The sequence below is a fragment of the Centrocercus urophasianus genome, unplaced genomic scaffold (assembly GCF_019232065.1).
Source record: "Centrocercus urophasianus isolate 14NV4802_14NV808 unplaced genomic scaffold, USGS_Curo_1.0 seq_16, whole genome shotgun sequence".
NCBI classification, from domain to species: Eukaryota; Metazoa; Chordata; class Aves; order Galliformes; family Phasianidae; genus Centrocercus; species Centrocercus urophasianus.
Window position 1 is genome coordinate 6,705,316 of NW_024884711.1, and position 17,990 is coordinate 6,723,305.

Below are 17,990 nucleotides of genomic sequence, written 5' to 3' on the forward strand. Positions count from 1 at the left end.
GGTAGATGTGATGCTTGTTCCCTTCCACCATCTTTTGTTAAATGCAAGGTTGATGAATCTGTTTGGTTTTTAAATATAGTGGAGGATTGGATTTGCATCTTGACATGCAGCTTCTTCATTAGCAGTGGAGGAGAATCAGAATTACTTAAAGATATGCCCACAAGCATGCTAGGAGAAGGCTCACGTGTGAAATTAATGGGGGTAGAAGGAGGCATGTATAGAAAGACTCCAGTCTTCCCATCCTGCCTCCTCTCCCTCCTCCCTGCAGGTTTCCCTAGTAGGATACTTGCTCAAGCATCTGATGTTGAAATCATGACTCTGTGGTTTCTAAAGCATTGAATTCTGTTGCCACCTCCATGCCTTTTCTGTGTCTTCTCTCCCCAGCCCCACTCAGGTCAGGGTGGTATCTGTCCCTCAGCAGAGTTCAGTGTAAGGATGTTTCCTCTGGCTTATAGCACTCCTGTTCATCTCTTGCTTGCACACTGTGAATAAACAATAAAGAACAGTGAGGTTATCATTCATGCAGCTGCAATGGTAGCTTGAACAAAAGGGTTCCAACTCCAAATCATTTTCTTAGTATCCAAATAGATAGGTATCAACTGCCTCTGTTTGGCTAATGCTTAACACTGACTTCTTTCATCCTGTATGTTAAGAGAACAAAGGTAAGTTGTGTCACCACGCCTGTTTCACCAGGACACATTATATATCACCTCAAAAAGAATTCTGCCCTAATCAGATATACACTTTCTGTTAATGATTTCAGTGCTGGCATGCAGTATTGTCTCAATCCATTCTACAGCTGGGTAAGAGACACATTCACCTTCCCCAAGGAGGTGAATCGAATCTTGTCAGCAGCATGAGCACAACAGAACATCTGCAGACTACAAATAAAGAAATCTGCAATATTAACAGCAGCTTCAGCTCCAGAGAGCTCTCAATGATGTTCTTGCTGCTGTTGGCAGGAGCCATCACTTTCCTTCAGTAGCAATAGAAAACAAGAGAGAAAGAAGTTGGTGTTGAGGCTTGTAAGCAGTGAGGCTGCGGTCTTTCTTAAGGCAGTAAGCCTTCCCTGGTTGGACCCAAAGCTACACTCCTGACATCAATCTGTGATGTGTTTTTTGCACAACAATCAGCTTCTTCACTGTTACACTGATAGAAATACAGAGTAGCTACACAGAAGCTGATGGACTTATTTCACATGTATTTCCCTGAAAGCTTACACTGCTCTTCTTCTGCTGATGTTCTCCTCAGCACAGTCTGATCTACATTTTGTAGATGTGTTTGGGATATGTGCATCTGCTGCTCCAGATCCTTGCTCAGTATGATTTTGATTAGCTCTTTATCTTTGATAGAGTTACACCGGCTTACAGGAGCTTCAAAGTAAAAGAAAAAGAGGGACATTAAAATTCATTTCCTCCAGCTGTTCTGATGAAAAAGCACTAGAACAAAAATAAATAAATGAATAAATAAATAAAATTCTTTGTATCCACGCAGAAAGAGATCAAATTCCAGATACCATCTTCATCTGGAGTTCTGCTGCATTGTAAAGCCTCTTCCTTTCAAATGTGAGCACTTCATCTCCAGTTTTGTGTGATTCACCTTTGTCATGACAAAGTATATGACTCAAGAGGAGCAAAGCTGTTGTGGGGGATTTGCAGATTAGGATGCAGCTTAGTAGTTGTGCCTTAGCAGATGATGACTGTAACTTCAGAATTAAGCTGACATTAGTCCACTACTTTACAGTGGTGTTTATTTTGGCCTCAGGTCACCATTGAAACACAAGCTGAATTTTGTGCAGTGTAAATGCCATTGGTTTTTTTTGTTTGTTTGTTTTTTGGTTTTTTTTTTCCTTTTTTTTCCCCTCACAAATTGCGTGAATATATTCAAGCACCTTTATTGGGCTGGATCACACAACCAGACTAGCAGTGCAGGAAAGAAGTAAGATTTTTAGCAAATTTCTAGGATACAAAGGTCTTTATACTGCTAACATTATCTAGACTTACCGATGCCTTGTATGAGACTGATGGCTTCATGCTGAATTGAATACTGAAGGAAGAGAAGAACAGTTTCTTTCAGATAGCCATCATCATACCTGTCTGTCTTGTACTAAGGCCAGAAGTGTTTCCATCCAGGTGCTGACATAAGTCCAAACAGCAATCTCACTGTGTGTAATCAAGCATCAAGCTTTTGTCCTTGTATACCTTGGAATACTCGGGGGGGTAGCGCGCCGCCGGGGGGGGGCGAGGGGCTGGGTTCCTGCTTTCTTTAATTTTTAATAATTATGTTTAACTTTGAGGTAGAATACAATAACTGTGATTAAAGCAATTGTTCTGCTCAGCTGGAATGATTTCTGTTCGTGCCCTAGCACAATGCTGCAAGATTTGAAATGCAAATACAGGGAAGGGAAGATATGTTCTTTCAATAATGTGTTTTTTTAGATTTCCATTGAAATAAAACAAAAATAATTTTATAAAAAACAAAGCTGAGGTAAAATGCAAACTAGAATTTTTTTAGGTTTTGCACCTTGCTGGTGATGAGTGCGGTCTACTTACAACAATAGTTTCAATTTTTAAATTCTGAATTAGAAGTGAAGAATTAGTAAATTACTTTTTGGCTTCAAAGCTAATATTTCATCCTTCCTGCTTATTCTGTTTCCATATTATTCTCTTTCTTCGGTCTCTGTGGACTCTCGTTAAATTTTGCATTTTAACTTGTGTTCATCATAACCAGTGGAACACTCTATGCTAAGATACAAGTGTACTTTAATGACACATCTCAAATCTGTTTTGGTCGGGTGTTTTCTTGAAGGAGTAGTGTTTGATTTAAATATTGACACAAACTTTTTCTGAGTGAATCTATCAGAACAGTGGCAATGGAAGGCTGTTGTTTTTATGTCAGTGCACGTGGCCATTAGTACTAGGCAGGCTGCATTGTGGTACCACTTTGAAGTTATGCTTGGCATTTCTAGTGTGACTTTTGTCAGTGACATTTTCATTGACTTGTCAGTAAGGTTGTTAATATATATATATATATGTATTTGCTGAAAGTCACAGTTTATCTCATTTTAGATCAAAATAGAATAAGTACTGAATTTTAGAGAGATAGGTACTGAGACATTTTGGAGAGAGAATTGTTTAATTTGGAAGCAATATTGAGCTGCTTCTGTCAGATTCCTTGATCTGCTCTATAAAGTTAATTAAAAAGACTTTCCATCTTCTTGCATATTATATTGCAATATTGTCCATGTTTGTCTTCACACAGGCATCTGTAGAAAGCACAAACCATGAAAGTGCATTCTACAAAAATGTGGAACAAGCTTCCTATAGGGCAATGAACAGACAGTAATGAAGGTAATCAGTTGTTTTGTTTTGGAATCTGCTACTTACTGAGATACTGGCAAGGACGTGGGTGGGTGAGTGAGTGGTAACAGCTTCAATGACTCATTTTTGCAGGAAAAGAAGAGACAGTGACTTGAGGTCATGTGGAGTTAGCCAACACCTCTGTGAGCTGCTTCCACTGCTGAGAAACCAAGCTACCAATTAGTATAAATTAGTGCTATCAATTAGTAGCTTAGTTGATACAGGCGGATTTAGTTTTATGAAGTGTGGATTTGAAAGTTTGACTAATAACATGTTGGGCCTTCCAAGGACCTGGGGAAGGCGCTGGCTGCAGGTGAGCCAGCCAAAGTGCGTGGTTAACTGCAGTTATACAGGCTGTTCTACCTGCATAACTGACTTGGTCCTCAGTGAAGGCTACATTCTCAAATATGAACGCTAAATGAAGAAGCAACATGAATGCTTCAGGTAAACAAACAAAAAGCTATTGAAAGGAGTCTTGATTTTAACAGGTAAGTGATGAAGTTCATGTTTTGATTCCATAGATGCAAGGTGACAGCCCACAAAAACAAGCTCTGTTGCGATTTTTATTTCACCAGGCTGGACAGAATTCAAGAAGGTTCGTCATGTGCTTCTTCACTTTACACAGTGACTAGTCAATAATTCATTGCATCCTTTCAGTTAAGCTGTGAATCTTCTCTGTTTTGTTAGCTCTGGATCACAGTAGTATTTTACCTTAACTGAAGGTATGAGATAGGAAAAAAAAAAAACAGTACAAAAGAATGTTTTATTTTAGTGCAAACCAAATAAAAACTGTATACCTAAACCCACACAAGAACCAAGCAGTAGTACAGAAGTTGGAAAAATGTTTGCATATATCTGTAGACATCTCAGAGAATTATTTTGCAAAGGTATATTGCCATCTAGTGCTAAAATTTCCTCTATTCATCGTACTGTGTGCTTGTGTATTTGCAGTAGATTCCTGACTGACACTTTCATGAGAATCATCAGATTCACTTCTACTGTCAGGGCTGCTGGCATTGTAAATTTACTCTCCAGAAAGGGAGTTTGCCAAAGTTGCTGCTCTGTACTTTTTTAAGCACTGAGAGGAAGAGTTAAAACAAAACATAATTGCTTAATGTACCTGTAGCATTAGCCCTAAGATAACAACATCTTCATAGAGATGTTAGAGATTAATTTTACAAGCAGAATTTGGGCACCACAGTCAAGCTGATGTGGCTGCTTCTCTTCCTTTTTACACACAGGTTTTTGTTCATTTGTTTGTGTTCTGTGCATGTAGTTTCTTTGGTTTTGGTATACAGATATTTTCTTCTTTTCTACACATCTCATTTCTGAGTTTTACTTAGTATGACACAGAAGTTGTGTATTTTTTTTTTTCTATGGCATTCAAAGATGATAACACTTTCAAATCTCACTTACCACAACTTCTCTTTAACTTTGAACTTACATAGCAGTGAATTCCACATAGTGAACTGGAATTCTGTAAGATGTCTGGCAATGCTTCCTCTTAGAAAGGCTTTTGGAACTTTGCACTCTTTCATGCCTTGTGTTGTGGCTGCATGAAACTTTGCCATAGTTTAGCTGTCGAAGCTAGAATTTCCTGAGGCTTGGTTAGGAATACAGGTTTTGACCAGCTGGGGGCTGAAAATGAAAAGGGAGAAATTTATTGTATACTTCATTATTTGTTAACCCTGGAAGCTAAAAGCAAAATCATACACATTTAGGGAATAGATAAAACTCAGTATAACTTAACTATTGTCTCAGTTTCCCACTTGTTCTTTTTTTTTTTTTTTTTTTTGATCAAGAAGCATTTGTTGATTATTGGAATGGTCATTTCTGGCAGATTTCATTACTCTTTCTTTGCCTTCTTCCAGTAATGTCGGTAACATAATTACTTTCGAGATATTTATTTTTAACTTGATTGTCACCCTGTGTAGCAAAAAGTATCTGAACCTGCCACCTGCTGTTCAAGGTTTAGTTTCCTGGAAATGGTATTTCATGACATACTGGGAGGCTTAGTGTGGCTTGAGCCATCTCTAAACTCTTAATAATATTCTGTTGGAAACCTTAGAAGTATCTTAGAAGTCACTGTATTACAGGTGCCTCATTTTGATAATGGCATTGTGTTTTGGGGATTTAGGGAAAATTGCAAGTGAATGCAATTTGGGGAATGGTTTCCCTTTGGGAAAAAGGAGAAGGCAGAGATCCCATTGGCAGACATCAGAATGCACTTCTAATCGATTGCCATTCTTCTCCAGAACTGTGAGACAGGTGCAGTGTTCTGATCTGTATTTTGTAAAGCCTCTGGAATTATTTATAAGTGACACTACTATGGCGTTAAATCAGCAGAATTTTGCATGAAGTTAATACTGCTGTTGCAGTGCAATATCAAAGCATTTTGACTTGGCTCTTTTCTCCATTGGATAACTGAATTTTCCTTCTCTTTTCTTTAAACTGCAGGCAAATATTATTGCTTCTTCTCTGAGCAATCCCTGAAAATACTTCCATCTTTTTTTTTTGGGGGGGGAGAGAGGGTTGATGAGGGGGTCTGTTTTCTCATCTGTCCTACTGACTATCAGTCAACCTTCGTAGAGAACAAGAAGCTCTGAGTTGAGGCACATGAATACTGAAGGACTGTTTTGTCTTGGGGAGTTACACACATAGTAGTTAAAGAGCGGAACATTTTTTCTTTGAGTATTGAATCAGAATTCTCCCAGGGGTGACCTGAAAAGAAGCTGCAATGTCAGTTTACTCATACTATATACATTTGTAGAGAATAAACCTGCTCTAGTATCTTCTTATCTCTTGGAGACATAAAACAGAAGAACCTGTGTAGAAGAACCTGACTTCTTATTCATGGGGTTCCACAATAATTAAAAGGTGCAACTCCCTAAAATGTGAAGTAAAAGCTTTTTTAATGTTTAGTGTATAGTATACGATCTTGTTCTTGTAGTCTGGTTAGATGTACTGAGTATCTGCTAAAATGAATCACCATGAGCTGGTGACTTTAGACTGTGACCTCTTAAGCGATGGCATTTTAAACAAGGCATCTTAAGCCACCTCCAGTATGAGACCTGTTTGTTTACGCACAGAGAGATAAGATCACATAGCAGAAGAGATTTATTTATAAGCATATTACAAAGAATGTGTGTTGTTTTTTTCCCCCTGCTTAAAGATGTACTAGATCAGAAAGATGCAAAAGAAGTGAAGAAAATATCAGGCACTGCTCACGAACGTTGGCATGTCTTTGAATAAGCAGGACAAAAATTGTGTTCTTGGCACAAAATCTCCTGGTTTCCACCTGTTCATAATGCTTCATAAGATCCTGCTTCAGGAGTGGGCAGGCATTGGAACAGGCTGGCCAGGGAAGCAGTGGGGTCCCTGTCTCTATCTCTGCAGGTATTTAACTCAGAATGTGGCACTTAAGGACATGGTTCAGTGGTGGGCTTATAGTGTTAGATGATGATGGCTGGTCTTGATGATCTTATGAATCTTTTCCAAACTGCACAGTTCTGTGATTCTGTAATACCTAACCACTCAACTCTAAGACTCAAATGCTATGTCTGGATGTATAGAGGAATGTGGGAGAGCTGTGACATCCCATAGCTCTGATCAGAATAACAAGAAAATATTACTGAGCTTTTACTCTTTGAAACAAAATGACTGCACAGGGAATATCTCTTGGAGGAATGTAAAGTCTGACTTGCAGCTCTGACAAGACAGTTGTTTGTTTTACTGCCATCAGCTTCCTTTCAAAAATCAAGGGCAGAATTGTAAATGATTGAAGCACATATTTTTCTCCTCTGTTTTTCAGGAAAGAAGATACCTCTTCACTGTATTCTTTTGTATTGAATGTTAAAATAGAGAAAGTGAAAAAAAACAAAATGAAATTCTATATAGGAGATACACTGAAAGGTTTTTATTATTTTCAAAGCTCCTGAGATTTAAAAGTTTATGTTCACCACCATTTAAGAGTTGAAAGATGTTTAGACTGAAGAAGGCACAACAATAGTTTTCACATATTTGAAGATTGCAGCCAAGGGGAAAGTGATACACTTGTCATTGCTGGGTAAGAAAAGAAACAGACTGGATTTGCAGAGAGGCAGACTGAGCGTGGACATTGACACAAACTGAAGATCAGAAGAGTAAAGCACTGCCGGAGACCAGACCCAAAGTATCTAGTCTACTTCCTATTTCCTCTGGATGTACACAGATAAGAGCTAACATTCTCTGATGATGGTTTTGGTTTTTGGTTGTTTGTTGGTTTGGTTTTGTTTTCTTTGAGTTGTATGAATGAAGCACATTGTGGATGTTTCTGTAGAGGTGGATTTTGGCCTCAAACCCCTTGTCAGTCCCACTTACTGGGATTTTGCCAAACACTCTAAGTGCTTTCCATAACAAAGGCTTCTGCAATCAAATTGCAAAAGGTGGCAACATGAAGGAAGAAATCTAGCTAATTGTGCATACTGTGGGTTTTGTGCCCTTCAATTCCATGTGACAGCTGATCTTCAAAGCTATGACTATCTCTGATGCAAGCCAGCTGTTGATTTTGGTATTGTCAGGTTTCTGCAATAAAAGACATTTAGCTTTAGTCAGAAAATGCACAAGTTGCCTATGGAGTGAGCTGTAGTATTCTGGAGAAATTATTTTTCAAGTTGAAGCCCTCAACTGGCTTGCGAGACACCTAGCTGCATTTTAAGACCACACTTAATTTCCGGAATCATTTCCTACATGGCTGATATATATTTAAAAATCACTGTGCAATGCAGAGATAACAAGTTAGCACTGATAAAGCTGTTCTGCATGCCAGAAACTGACTGCTGTGCTGCTGTGAGCTGTGCCTCAGCAGTCAGCTCTTGCACCCTGTGCTTGCTCTGCTAACACAGAGCTCACTGGAGCTGCCTGTGGAGCCAAGTGAATGAGCTGTGTCAGGTTCTAGGATGCTATGACTGAAATCCTCCAGGACTAGCCCTGCTAGCTTGCCACTGCTGCAGTTTCAGTATAGGTATACCCTTTTCAGGCTGTCTGGAAGTAAGATCTGTTGGAGATACTTTATTTGTTTAATGGAAGCAATAGAAAACATGCCTGCTCCATCTGCCAGTTCTTTGCCCTAATCATGTATTACTTGCATTTTAATCCAATATTAAGCTTTTCTATAATCATCACTTTTTAAACTGATGACTTTTCTGAACAAGATCTTTACAGTAGTACTCAGAAAGCAATCTTTCACACAGATGTCCTGAGCATTATTTGATCACTAGTTCTGATCATACAGAAATGTGTCCTCAGAGTACACTATTGCACGATTAAAAGCTGTTACTTGATTTTTATATCACCTTTTTTTTTTTTTTTCAATTTTTGATTTAGATCATTTTAATTTTTGTGGCTGAGTATTACCAGGCAATGCTGAATTTTAAGCTAGATTGCACTGTCTGATGCTGCTCTTCACTGCCAAGATCTTTCTACAGGGAGAACAATTTCTGCTTTTGCTCATATGGGTCACACTCTTATCAGTACTGTGTGTAAAACAGTGCTGTTGCAGATGCCATTGAATTGGTTTGATAGAAGTGTCACATTTTAAATCCCCCGCATGCTTCTTCTGCAAACGAAAACCAGAGTTAGTATGAAAATGTTCAGCATAAAAACAGTGGTATTGGGCAAGGTCAGATGTTTCAACTGTCTTGTGAAAGCAAACAACTTTTCCATCTTTAAATGGTGACCCTAATTCTCTTCCCAGTTCAGGGGTCGTGTGTGAATCCACAGATGTGAGATACATGGTCCTAAAAGTGCATCTTTATTCTTGTCTCCGCTTCCTTAATGCATAAACATTTCTCTACCTCCGTAGAAATGCAGATTTCAAGGCCAGACGATAGCGCATAGGTAGTGGAATTCAAATCTGCAATACCACAGATAATCACAGCCTGCTGCCTGTACCTTAGAATGGGGTAAACCCCTTTGGAATCCAACCACAGCCTTCAGGCTGGTATGCAGCCCAGCCTTTGGCCTCTTTCCAGCAGTACTGCCTAGAAAGCAACACATAGAGGTTTAAGCAGAGCGGCGCAGCTTAGTCCCTGTGAGCTACAGACTGAGATTTTCCTGTAGCAAAGAGCTGCCAGATGAGAGCTGGGAGAGCTGAGGGCAGAGGGAGCTCAGGGTTTGTTTAGAAGGCAAGGGGCAACAGTTCCTCACACAAGATCACACACTTTGCTGCGAGGAGACACCTGCACATTGCACGAATGCACAGCTGGAGAGTATGCTTTTTCAGTGCTCTTTGCACCAGAAGCTCACACTGGTTTCTTCACATAGGCAGGGATCAGGGTAAATCATAGCCCCTTGTGTTCATTGCTGCTGTTTAAAGGATGTGGTTTTGGCCTTGGAACTTTTTTTGCTGAGAAAAATATTGACTCCTGAAAAAAAAAAAAAGAAGTTGACTGATCCTCAGGATCAAAAAAAATGAAAAGATTCCTCTAAGCGAGCACAGTCCTACTGCATTAAGAAATGTCAGTTACATCGACAGTGCGAAAGTACCCCAACAACTGTGACATATCCTACTGTGAAGCTCTGGGGAAACTGTAACATCTAGAACTCAGTGGAGATGGGCAGCAAAAGAAATGGCTGCTGTGACAGCCAGAGGTTTCAGCAAAGGAAAGGTCCCTTCAAACAGCTGTTCTTCATAACTTTCAAATGAATGGTAAAGAGTGCGTGGGGGGTAGACTGTCTCAGTGAAATGGAAATCACAGCAGTTGTTAACAAAGAGTCAGGTTCCCAAAGCTTCATTGTCAGAGGAAGAATTCCAGTTAATTGGGAAAATATGCGAGTATGGATGTCTGTAAACCGTTTGTTTCTCTCTGTAAAGTGGGAGTGAAGGGTCTAAATGTGCATGTGGGATCTGCTATAAAATTGCTGCATAGAGGGAGTTTGTGCAGTGCCTGAGACCTGTTCCTTTTCATATCAGTCAGTGAATCACTAACAGAAACTAGATGAGTGAAGCTCCTGAATCATTCACTTTTATAGTATGCGTGATAGCTGCTATTAATTTTTTCTCTAATTTTCAAATAATCCTAGATCTGGCAAAACAAATCTGACAAAGGTTTCCATTTACAGCTGCTAAGAAAGGTGTTTCTTCCCTGAGGTGTATTCATACTGCTTTGGGGGGGGGTGTTGACTATGACAGCAGTCTTGCTTCGAAAACAGACATCTTTTTGAAAAACTAATACAGGATGAAGTTGATTGTAAGAAAGTAAATGCATGCTGTACTCTGCCTCTGACTTTAATAATTGTTTCTAATCATTTCTTTGGCCCAGCTGTAATCTCTATATCTGTGCACACTTGTGTATGCCCCCTGCCCCCAAATGCATACAGAGGTGCATTCAAACTGCTGATCTCCAGCAGTCCCGTTGACCTTCCTTGCAAGGAATTGTAAATTGTTGTACCCTGATGTATAGAAACATCTGATGCCTGCTTGCATGCTTCAGATTCTGACATCTCTGAATGGCAAAACATGTTGTTTTCTGCTATCTTAGTCATGGGACTGTGTTTAATATTCTTTTGCTGGGTAAAGAGAGCCAGTTTGGATCTGTGCTGTTTTGCAGCTCCACAGAAACCAAGACTGTGGGATATCGGCATGAATCTTCTCTCTCTGATTACTGTCTTGTACAATTCAAAAATTGCTATTCACCTTGTGACTTTTGTAATAATCACAAGTTAATTAGCCAGTGCATAATTCAGCGAGTTAATTTTCAAGTTCTTATACACACACGTTTTCTGTTGCAGAGCCTTATAGTTCCACAGCATAGATATATTCCTTGGGCAGATACAAAAGTGAAAGGCAGGGGCTGTTCTGCAGCAGCAATAGCCTTCCATATGGCCAGCTCCTCACCCCCTGCTAGTGGACAAGACCCATTTTCAGGAGATACTGCTGACAGAGACACCTGAACATCCTGACAAATGGCTGTAAAATATATATTTGGGTTTCCCTCTGTAAATATGAGAAGTTACTGTGAGTGAGGAAAAAGAGAGTGAATGAGTGGGAACATCTCTGAAGTGCTTCCCCTTTCTGAAACCTTCCCAACTGAAACAGTTGTGATCTGATCCTTTCTACCCTTGCCGAAAAGTCCAAAATGTTCTATTCATCTATCTGATGAAACAACATCAGTGGTTTTCTGCTAGACTCTCCTACCTGGGTCTTTTATCAACACCAACCCTACGTACATTTCACATCAGTTCTCATTTGTAACTTGAAGTAACATACCTATGTCTGTGTATCTATACACAGCACCCAGTAAAGCACGCAAGCCATTGCTCCTGGAACCATCCACCTTTAAAAATTCACCTAATAACAAATGACACCCCTCTCTTGTAACCATTGTGTCACTAGCATTCCATGACGTGCTATGAAGGATGTGCCTGCCTGCACAGTGCCGCAAGGCAGTGAGTGTGGGCTGAGAACAGTGCAAGGATCAGAAGGTTGCTTTTGTACAATTGAATGGCTTTCGTTTCCTGGCCAGCCTCTGACTTTCTGAGGCAATACATACACGTTGCACCTTCATTCTTTCTCAGTTTTGTAACAGAAACTCTGTTATCGTCGGTGTGGATATATCTGGTCAGTAACATTGGTTGGTAACTCGAGGACAGAGAAAATGGGTGCACAACACTGTGATACTTTCAGGCAGTATCTATGAAGAACCTGGGAAGAAAACAGGGAGTTTTTATTGTTAATCTCCAAGCAGAGACAAAATTACTTGGGAAAACCCAGCCAGAATAACAGCAGATCTTGTTTTTTGCAGATCTTAGCAAAAGGTATGGAATGAATGCATGCAGATAAATAGTGAAGGGCAACAGCTGGAAAAGACAGATCGCAGTCTTTAAAAAACTATATCAGGACTGTCAGCACTTTAGGCTGGAGTGTCAGAAAATCAAGTGTTCATGGACTGTAAAAGAGATGAGATGGTATGGATTTGTCAGCTTCCACGTCAAAATCCTTGCCTCCTACTCATGCTGAGTTTCTTTCCCTATGTAAATACAGCTTTACGGACCCTTAACAGGCACTTGCTCACTTTTTTTTTAATTCAGAAAAGACACTGCAATGCTTCCTAGCTTGTATGTGCTGCTACTTGGAAGTATCTGCTTCACTGAGCTATTTTATCTGCATTTATCATTGTTTCAAAGTCTATTTTCTCTTTGCTTACTGTTCCTATTAGCATATTTTTACAGATGAAAACCATCAATCATTATGTGAAGCTCAGGGTATGATTTCTATGCTTTAGAAATTATCTCCTTTCTTAGTGAATTGTTTGTCCTTGGTTTTGGAGCATTAGCCACTGGTAGTTTGGCAGCCCCCGTACTGCATTTCTCATTGGGTGGTAGTGTAATGGCCCTGACTCAATTTTCAATCTTCCCAACAGCTACAAACTCAAACTTTCTCCCTTAAGAATGGAAATAACTAATCCACGTTACAAGTAAATACAATTTTCATTACACAAAAAGAGGGTTCATCCTCCCCTTCTGACCCCTCTGTACAGAAGCCTGGGAAGGACTGTAACTGCCATGCTTCTGTCACATTCCCATATGAGATTTTGCAAAGCTTTCGAACCAGTAATTAAAAATATTGTAACATATAGAACAAAATCTTTACACTCTAAACCCCCTCTTAACAGAATCCCGCTGTGGACTTACCTGGCTCAGGTGAACAGATGTGCCTATTACTACAATTTCTTCTTTTACAACATGGAGGAGGGTTTAAAATTTAGTGAGCTGCTCAGATTTTGATTGTTCTGTCTTACTACAAGCTGTAATCTGATCAACAATTCTTTATGAAGCATCAGAGGGTGTTTTTGTTTTGCATGATCTTATGTGGGTTTGCTTGTTGCTTTTTCTTTTACACATATGAATCCACACTGCTCAGGCAAAGCTCTTTTATTCTGTTTTCATACGGTTGGAGTACACCCAGACTGACTGTGCACAGTGATATTGCCACCTTTTCAGACATCAATTACTCATGATTTGCAGAAGTTATCTGTGGAGCTTTCTCTCTCAGGATATTTGTATTCTTAATCTCCCATCTTTTTTTTTTTTCAGGGACTTTATACTTTTTAGTGTTATATGAACTGTATTTCCTCTCTTCCTCTTTTGAAATGTTCCTTCTTGCTTTTGCATCCTGAGGTTATTTCATTTGTTTTAGTATGTTCTGTCAGATAGGAGGTATTTTGTAAATATTACATAGAGCAAAGAAGTGCAGCTAGATCAATATCTAGTAATATATACACTTCTGTGAAATGCTGCGTGTCAAAAGTTAAGAAGTAAATTCCAGAAGCAGAACTACATTATTTAAAAGATTTTCAAGACTAGTGACAAGTTTTACTGGTCTTGACTTGAGTCATCAGCATATGACTGCACAGCACATTGTTGTTATTGCTTTTTTTCCATATTGCTATGAGTTTCACGTTGGAAAGTATGACCCTATGAAGTGATTATTGCTGTCTGTAGATTAATTACACAGTATAAAATCAAGGTAGAATGAAAAACAGGGCTTGGAGAAACACTGGGATTGTGAGAGAAAGGAACTAATGACAAATGATTACAGAAGGCAGCGCTTTCAAAATGTATCCTCAAGAAGTCAAAAAGGGGCTCATAATTAACAGTGATTTCTGGAAAATCCTCATTTAGATGAAATGGAATAAATTTATTTGTACATGAAAACTGTTAAGCATTGGAGTATAACCCAATGAAAAAAAAAGTTTTAACAGTGGCCACGCTGTTTCCAAATTATCTTTTCTTCTTTTGTATTGCCCTCATGCAACCTTCTTTGCTTGAGATGTTCTTGACGATGCAAACAGACTTTTTGGAGTAGTAGTTTTGGAGCAGTGGGACAATACGCCCTTCACCAGAAATGTCAGTGACAATGTGTGCTGGTGACTTCATCTTGCACTGCTGTGTTAATTAAGTTAAAAAGCAAAAAGCCCATTTCCATAAGGAGCTTTATTTTGGATGTTTGAAAGATTCTTTTTTCTTTTTTCCTTTTCATACCGATTTTGTTATCTCTGCAGAAATGCACTCAGTAACAGCAAGACCAGAGAGGTCATTGACTGGGCAGCATTTCGCATTAGCAAGCCTCCACTCGTTGTTTCCTACAAAAAACAACCATCAAGAGGAAAACACCTGATGGAGGAAACAGAAGGAAAAAATTAGTGGTATGAACAACAGAGAGTGTATTAAGTATTAATGGATGACATTTGTGCTCTCCTAATTAGGTAAGAAGGTTCAGTTACTGTAACAGCATTTGTTCAGAAATATGCTGTTTTACCATAGTGAATCACCTTAAGATGTACAAGCCTGGTAAGTGGCTCATCCTGATGCCTGAGAAGGCCATTACATGTGGCTGTAATATCCTAACTGGCAATACTCACAGAAGGTGAAGCAGCTTTTTTGAACCATCCATCAATTCTTCCTCTTTTTACATAGGGGTGCAGTTTGATTCATCATCTATTGTGAATGCATCTGAGGATATATTTCTCATGGTGTGTGTTACAAAAGATCCTCCTTTGTCAGCAAAGTTTTATGACCAGGGAGAATTCCTCCATCAGCATGGTATTTTTACCATGTCTGAATTTGGCTCGTAGCACATTACAGTAATGTTCCCTAAGGAAATAGCTGATGGAAGACTCCAGGCTTTTGTTCTGCTTTGCTGTTGTTTTCCTTTTGACTTTAAATTATTCAGGCAAGATGTTTCATTTGAATATCTATGGTATGAATTACTAGTGTTGTGCTTCCCTAGCATTTGCTTGACAAATTAATTACCAATACAGTTTTGTGCTGCCTGGGTATTTGCAAGGCTGTGTAAGGTGGCAGCTGAGGGTTCCGCTTATGTAAATTAATTATAGGTGTAATTGACCTTCTGTGAAAGTGGCTGTGGCACATAAGATTAAGAGCCATTGTGTGAGGCTGTCACTGGAAAGCAGCTGCTCTTTGTAATTCTGATTAAGTCAGTGCAATGAGTGGGGTTGTGTCTAATAGGAGTTTGGTAGCTCCCTCTGGGGAGAGGGAGGGCAAGAGAGGGGAATTAATTTGGGAACTGACTATATCTCAGGTGCATCCATTACCTGATACAGATGTGCAGAGGGGGTTGTGATCCAATTCTGTTCCCTGAGTCTTTGGCTGAATAGCTTTCTGGGAATGTTAAGACCAGCCTACTGTGAAGGATGGCAGTGCTGCAGGAGTTATGTTAACTTTCCACTCATGTGACATGCACAAGCTGGTGGTACCCATGGAGCCTACTTAGCTCTCCTGCTGTATCTCCCAGGTGGGAAAAAGGATTAAAATTAGGCCAGCAGAGGGCACAGTATAACTCAACATTGGCCTAAGGTCAGAGAGATGTGCCCAGCAACAATCATGTGCCTCAAATTGTCCAGATGCTTCAGTACTTTGCTGGATTACAACTATCATTTGTCTCCTTGCTTCTCAGAAAAAGTTGGGAGACTGTTATGTATGTAGTTTGCTCACTGATCTGTTTTTTAGCTTGGGACAGGGGAAAGTTTTAAAGGATGCTTCTCTTTTTCTGCAGATTTCATCATCTTCTGCTTATTTCTCAACAGAAAAAAATAATCCATGAGATCAGTTGTTTGCTGTGGGAAATATGATGCACCTTGGGATGACTCTGATTTCATGAAAGAAATAAATGACAGGATCAAACACTTCAGAAGGAATAAATGGTTTGTAAAATTTCAGATGTCCTTGGCAAAAATACACACACAGTTCCTAAAAAAACACATTTTCTGAGTGTAGCAGTGCCTTCTGAGAGATACCTGGGGCAGAATTACAAATACAGCCATCAAAATTACAGCATGCATAAGCTTTTATAATGAGATCTGAAATGCTGAACGCTGCTGAGGCAATGTGCCAGTGGCATGCTGCAGGAGGATGATGCTTTATATAAAGTTTTGGAAAATTCTCCACGCTGGATTTGATTTCTAGCTACAATTCAGCATAAGTTGCAGTAAGTTTCCTGGGGGCAGCAGCTAGAGTAACTCCTTGGCAGTGAGATGAGATGTGAGGAAAAGATCTTCATGCATAAAGAATTCCTAAGAGTGCTTTTTCTTCTTCCTTCTTGGTCCAAGGAGGTTCTCATCTCGGGCATTTTTCTGATGAAATGAACATGATCCCAGTGCAACAAGGCTGGGGGGCTCAAATTGATATAGATAGGTGCAGAGAATTGCCAGGGCTGGAAGCGACCTCTGGAGGTTTCCCGATCAACCCACTGCTCTAAAAAGTCCCAGTCTCACAACCTCTCTGGGCCCGGTCTCAGTGTTTCATCACTCCCATGGTAATTTTCACTTTTTTTTTCCTAATGAAAGTTTTGGGAGGAAGTTTTTCACACAGAGGGTGGTGAGGCACTGGAACAGGTTGCCCAAGGAGGTTTTGGATATCCCATCCCTGGAGGCATCCAAGGCCAGGCTGGATGTGGCTCTGGGCAGCCTGGTCTGATGGTTGGCGACCTGCACATAGCAGTGGGGTTGAATGATCATTGTGGTCCTTTTCAACCCAGGCCATTCCATGATTCTATGATACGTTTCCTAAATTCTATCTTGAAGTTATTGCCTCTCTTCCACCTAATTTTTAACTGAAGAATCTCAGTGTCTTCCCCACATGCTCCTCCCAGGCAATTTTAGACAGCAGTGAAGTCTCCCCATGCCTTTTCTTTCTACAGTTAGACAAACTGAGCTCCTTAGGCTTCTGTCAGACATCATGTTCCCCAGATACTGAAGCCCTTCACTGCACTCACTCCAGTCTGTCAACATTTCCTTGTGCTGGGGAGCCCCAAACTGGGCAGGTACTCAAGATGTAGGTTTTGCAAGCGTTGGAAAGAGACCTTTCCCTAGACCTGCATAGACCTACACGCACAATGGACAAATCACAGCCACTTTGCTGTGTACGTTCCACAGTTGGAATGTACTAATGTCCCTGGCTGCCATAAAATGAGAACTTGTATATAATGTTTGGGCAGGGTGTGCTGTTGACAAGGCTGAAATCTGAACCTCCTTCTCTCCTTTCATTCTCCGCTCTGCTGACAGGATTCAGCCAGAAGCTGTCTCCAGCTGAGGCAGTCCCGGTGCATGACTGATGATGACCCGAAGGGTCCAGATCCAGCTTGCAGGTACTACACTTTCTGTCTTTCTCTTCCCTGTTATTTTCTGACAGAGGAATCCATTCTTGCTGCTTTCTTAGGTGAGCAAGGTATATGCTGGAACAGAAAATGGCATTTTGTATTACAACTAATTGATGCTAAAATACTATGTGAACACTAGCAGCTTTGAAACTAGTTGTTTCAAAGAGTGAGCTTAAAAGTGTGAAATTTCATGTTGCATGAATATTTGTATGGGCTGTTGTATTAGAGTCCTATTTCAGTGGAGTGAACAGAAATTTTCCTTTGACTTCAGAGTGTTTCTGCTCAGAGCTCCAGAAGGCAGCTAGAATGTTGTTGTTGAATTAGATGGGTCCAGGATTAAACATTCATACTGCACATGGCTGCTCTGAATGTGTTTGTTTCAGAGATTTCTGAAGAGCTACCAAAGGGCAGCTTGGACTGCTGTGAGGATGTACAAAGAACTGAGTAGTGTTTAACAATAGCAAATGACAATG

The 17,990-nt window shown here is 40.0% G+C and overlaps 1 protein-coding gene across 1 annotated transcript in view; it reads right to left on the reverse strand.

The window, feature by feature from the left end:
* LOC122159335 (prostatic acid phosphatase-like) overlaps nucleotides 1-17,990 on the reverse strand; it is a 67,103-nt gene that overhangs the window by 16,165 nt on the left and 32,948 nt on the right. Inside the window, exons 2-3 of the mRNA XM_042816825.1 lie at nucleotides 2,004-2,106; nucleotides 1,221-1,373 (exon numbers count right to left, since the gene is read on the reverse strand). Of these exons, the coding sequence (XP_042672759.1) occupies nucleotides 1,221-1,373; nucleotides 2,004-2,106 (256 nt within the window). The remainder of the gene's footprint in view (nucleotides 1-1,220; nucleotides 1,374-2,003; nucleotides 2,107-17,990) is intronic.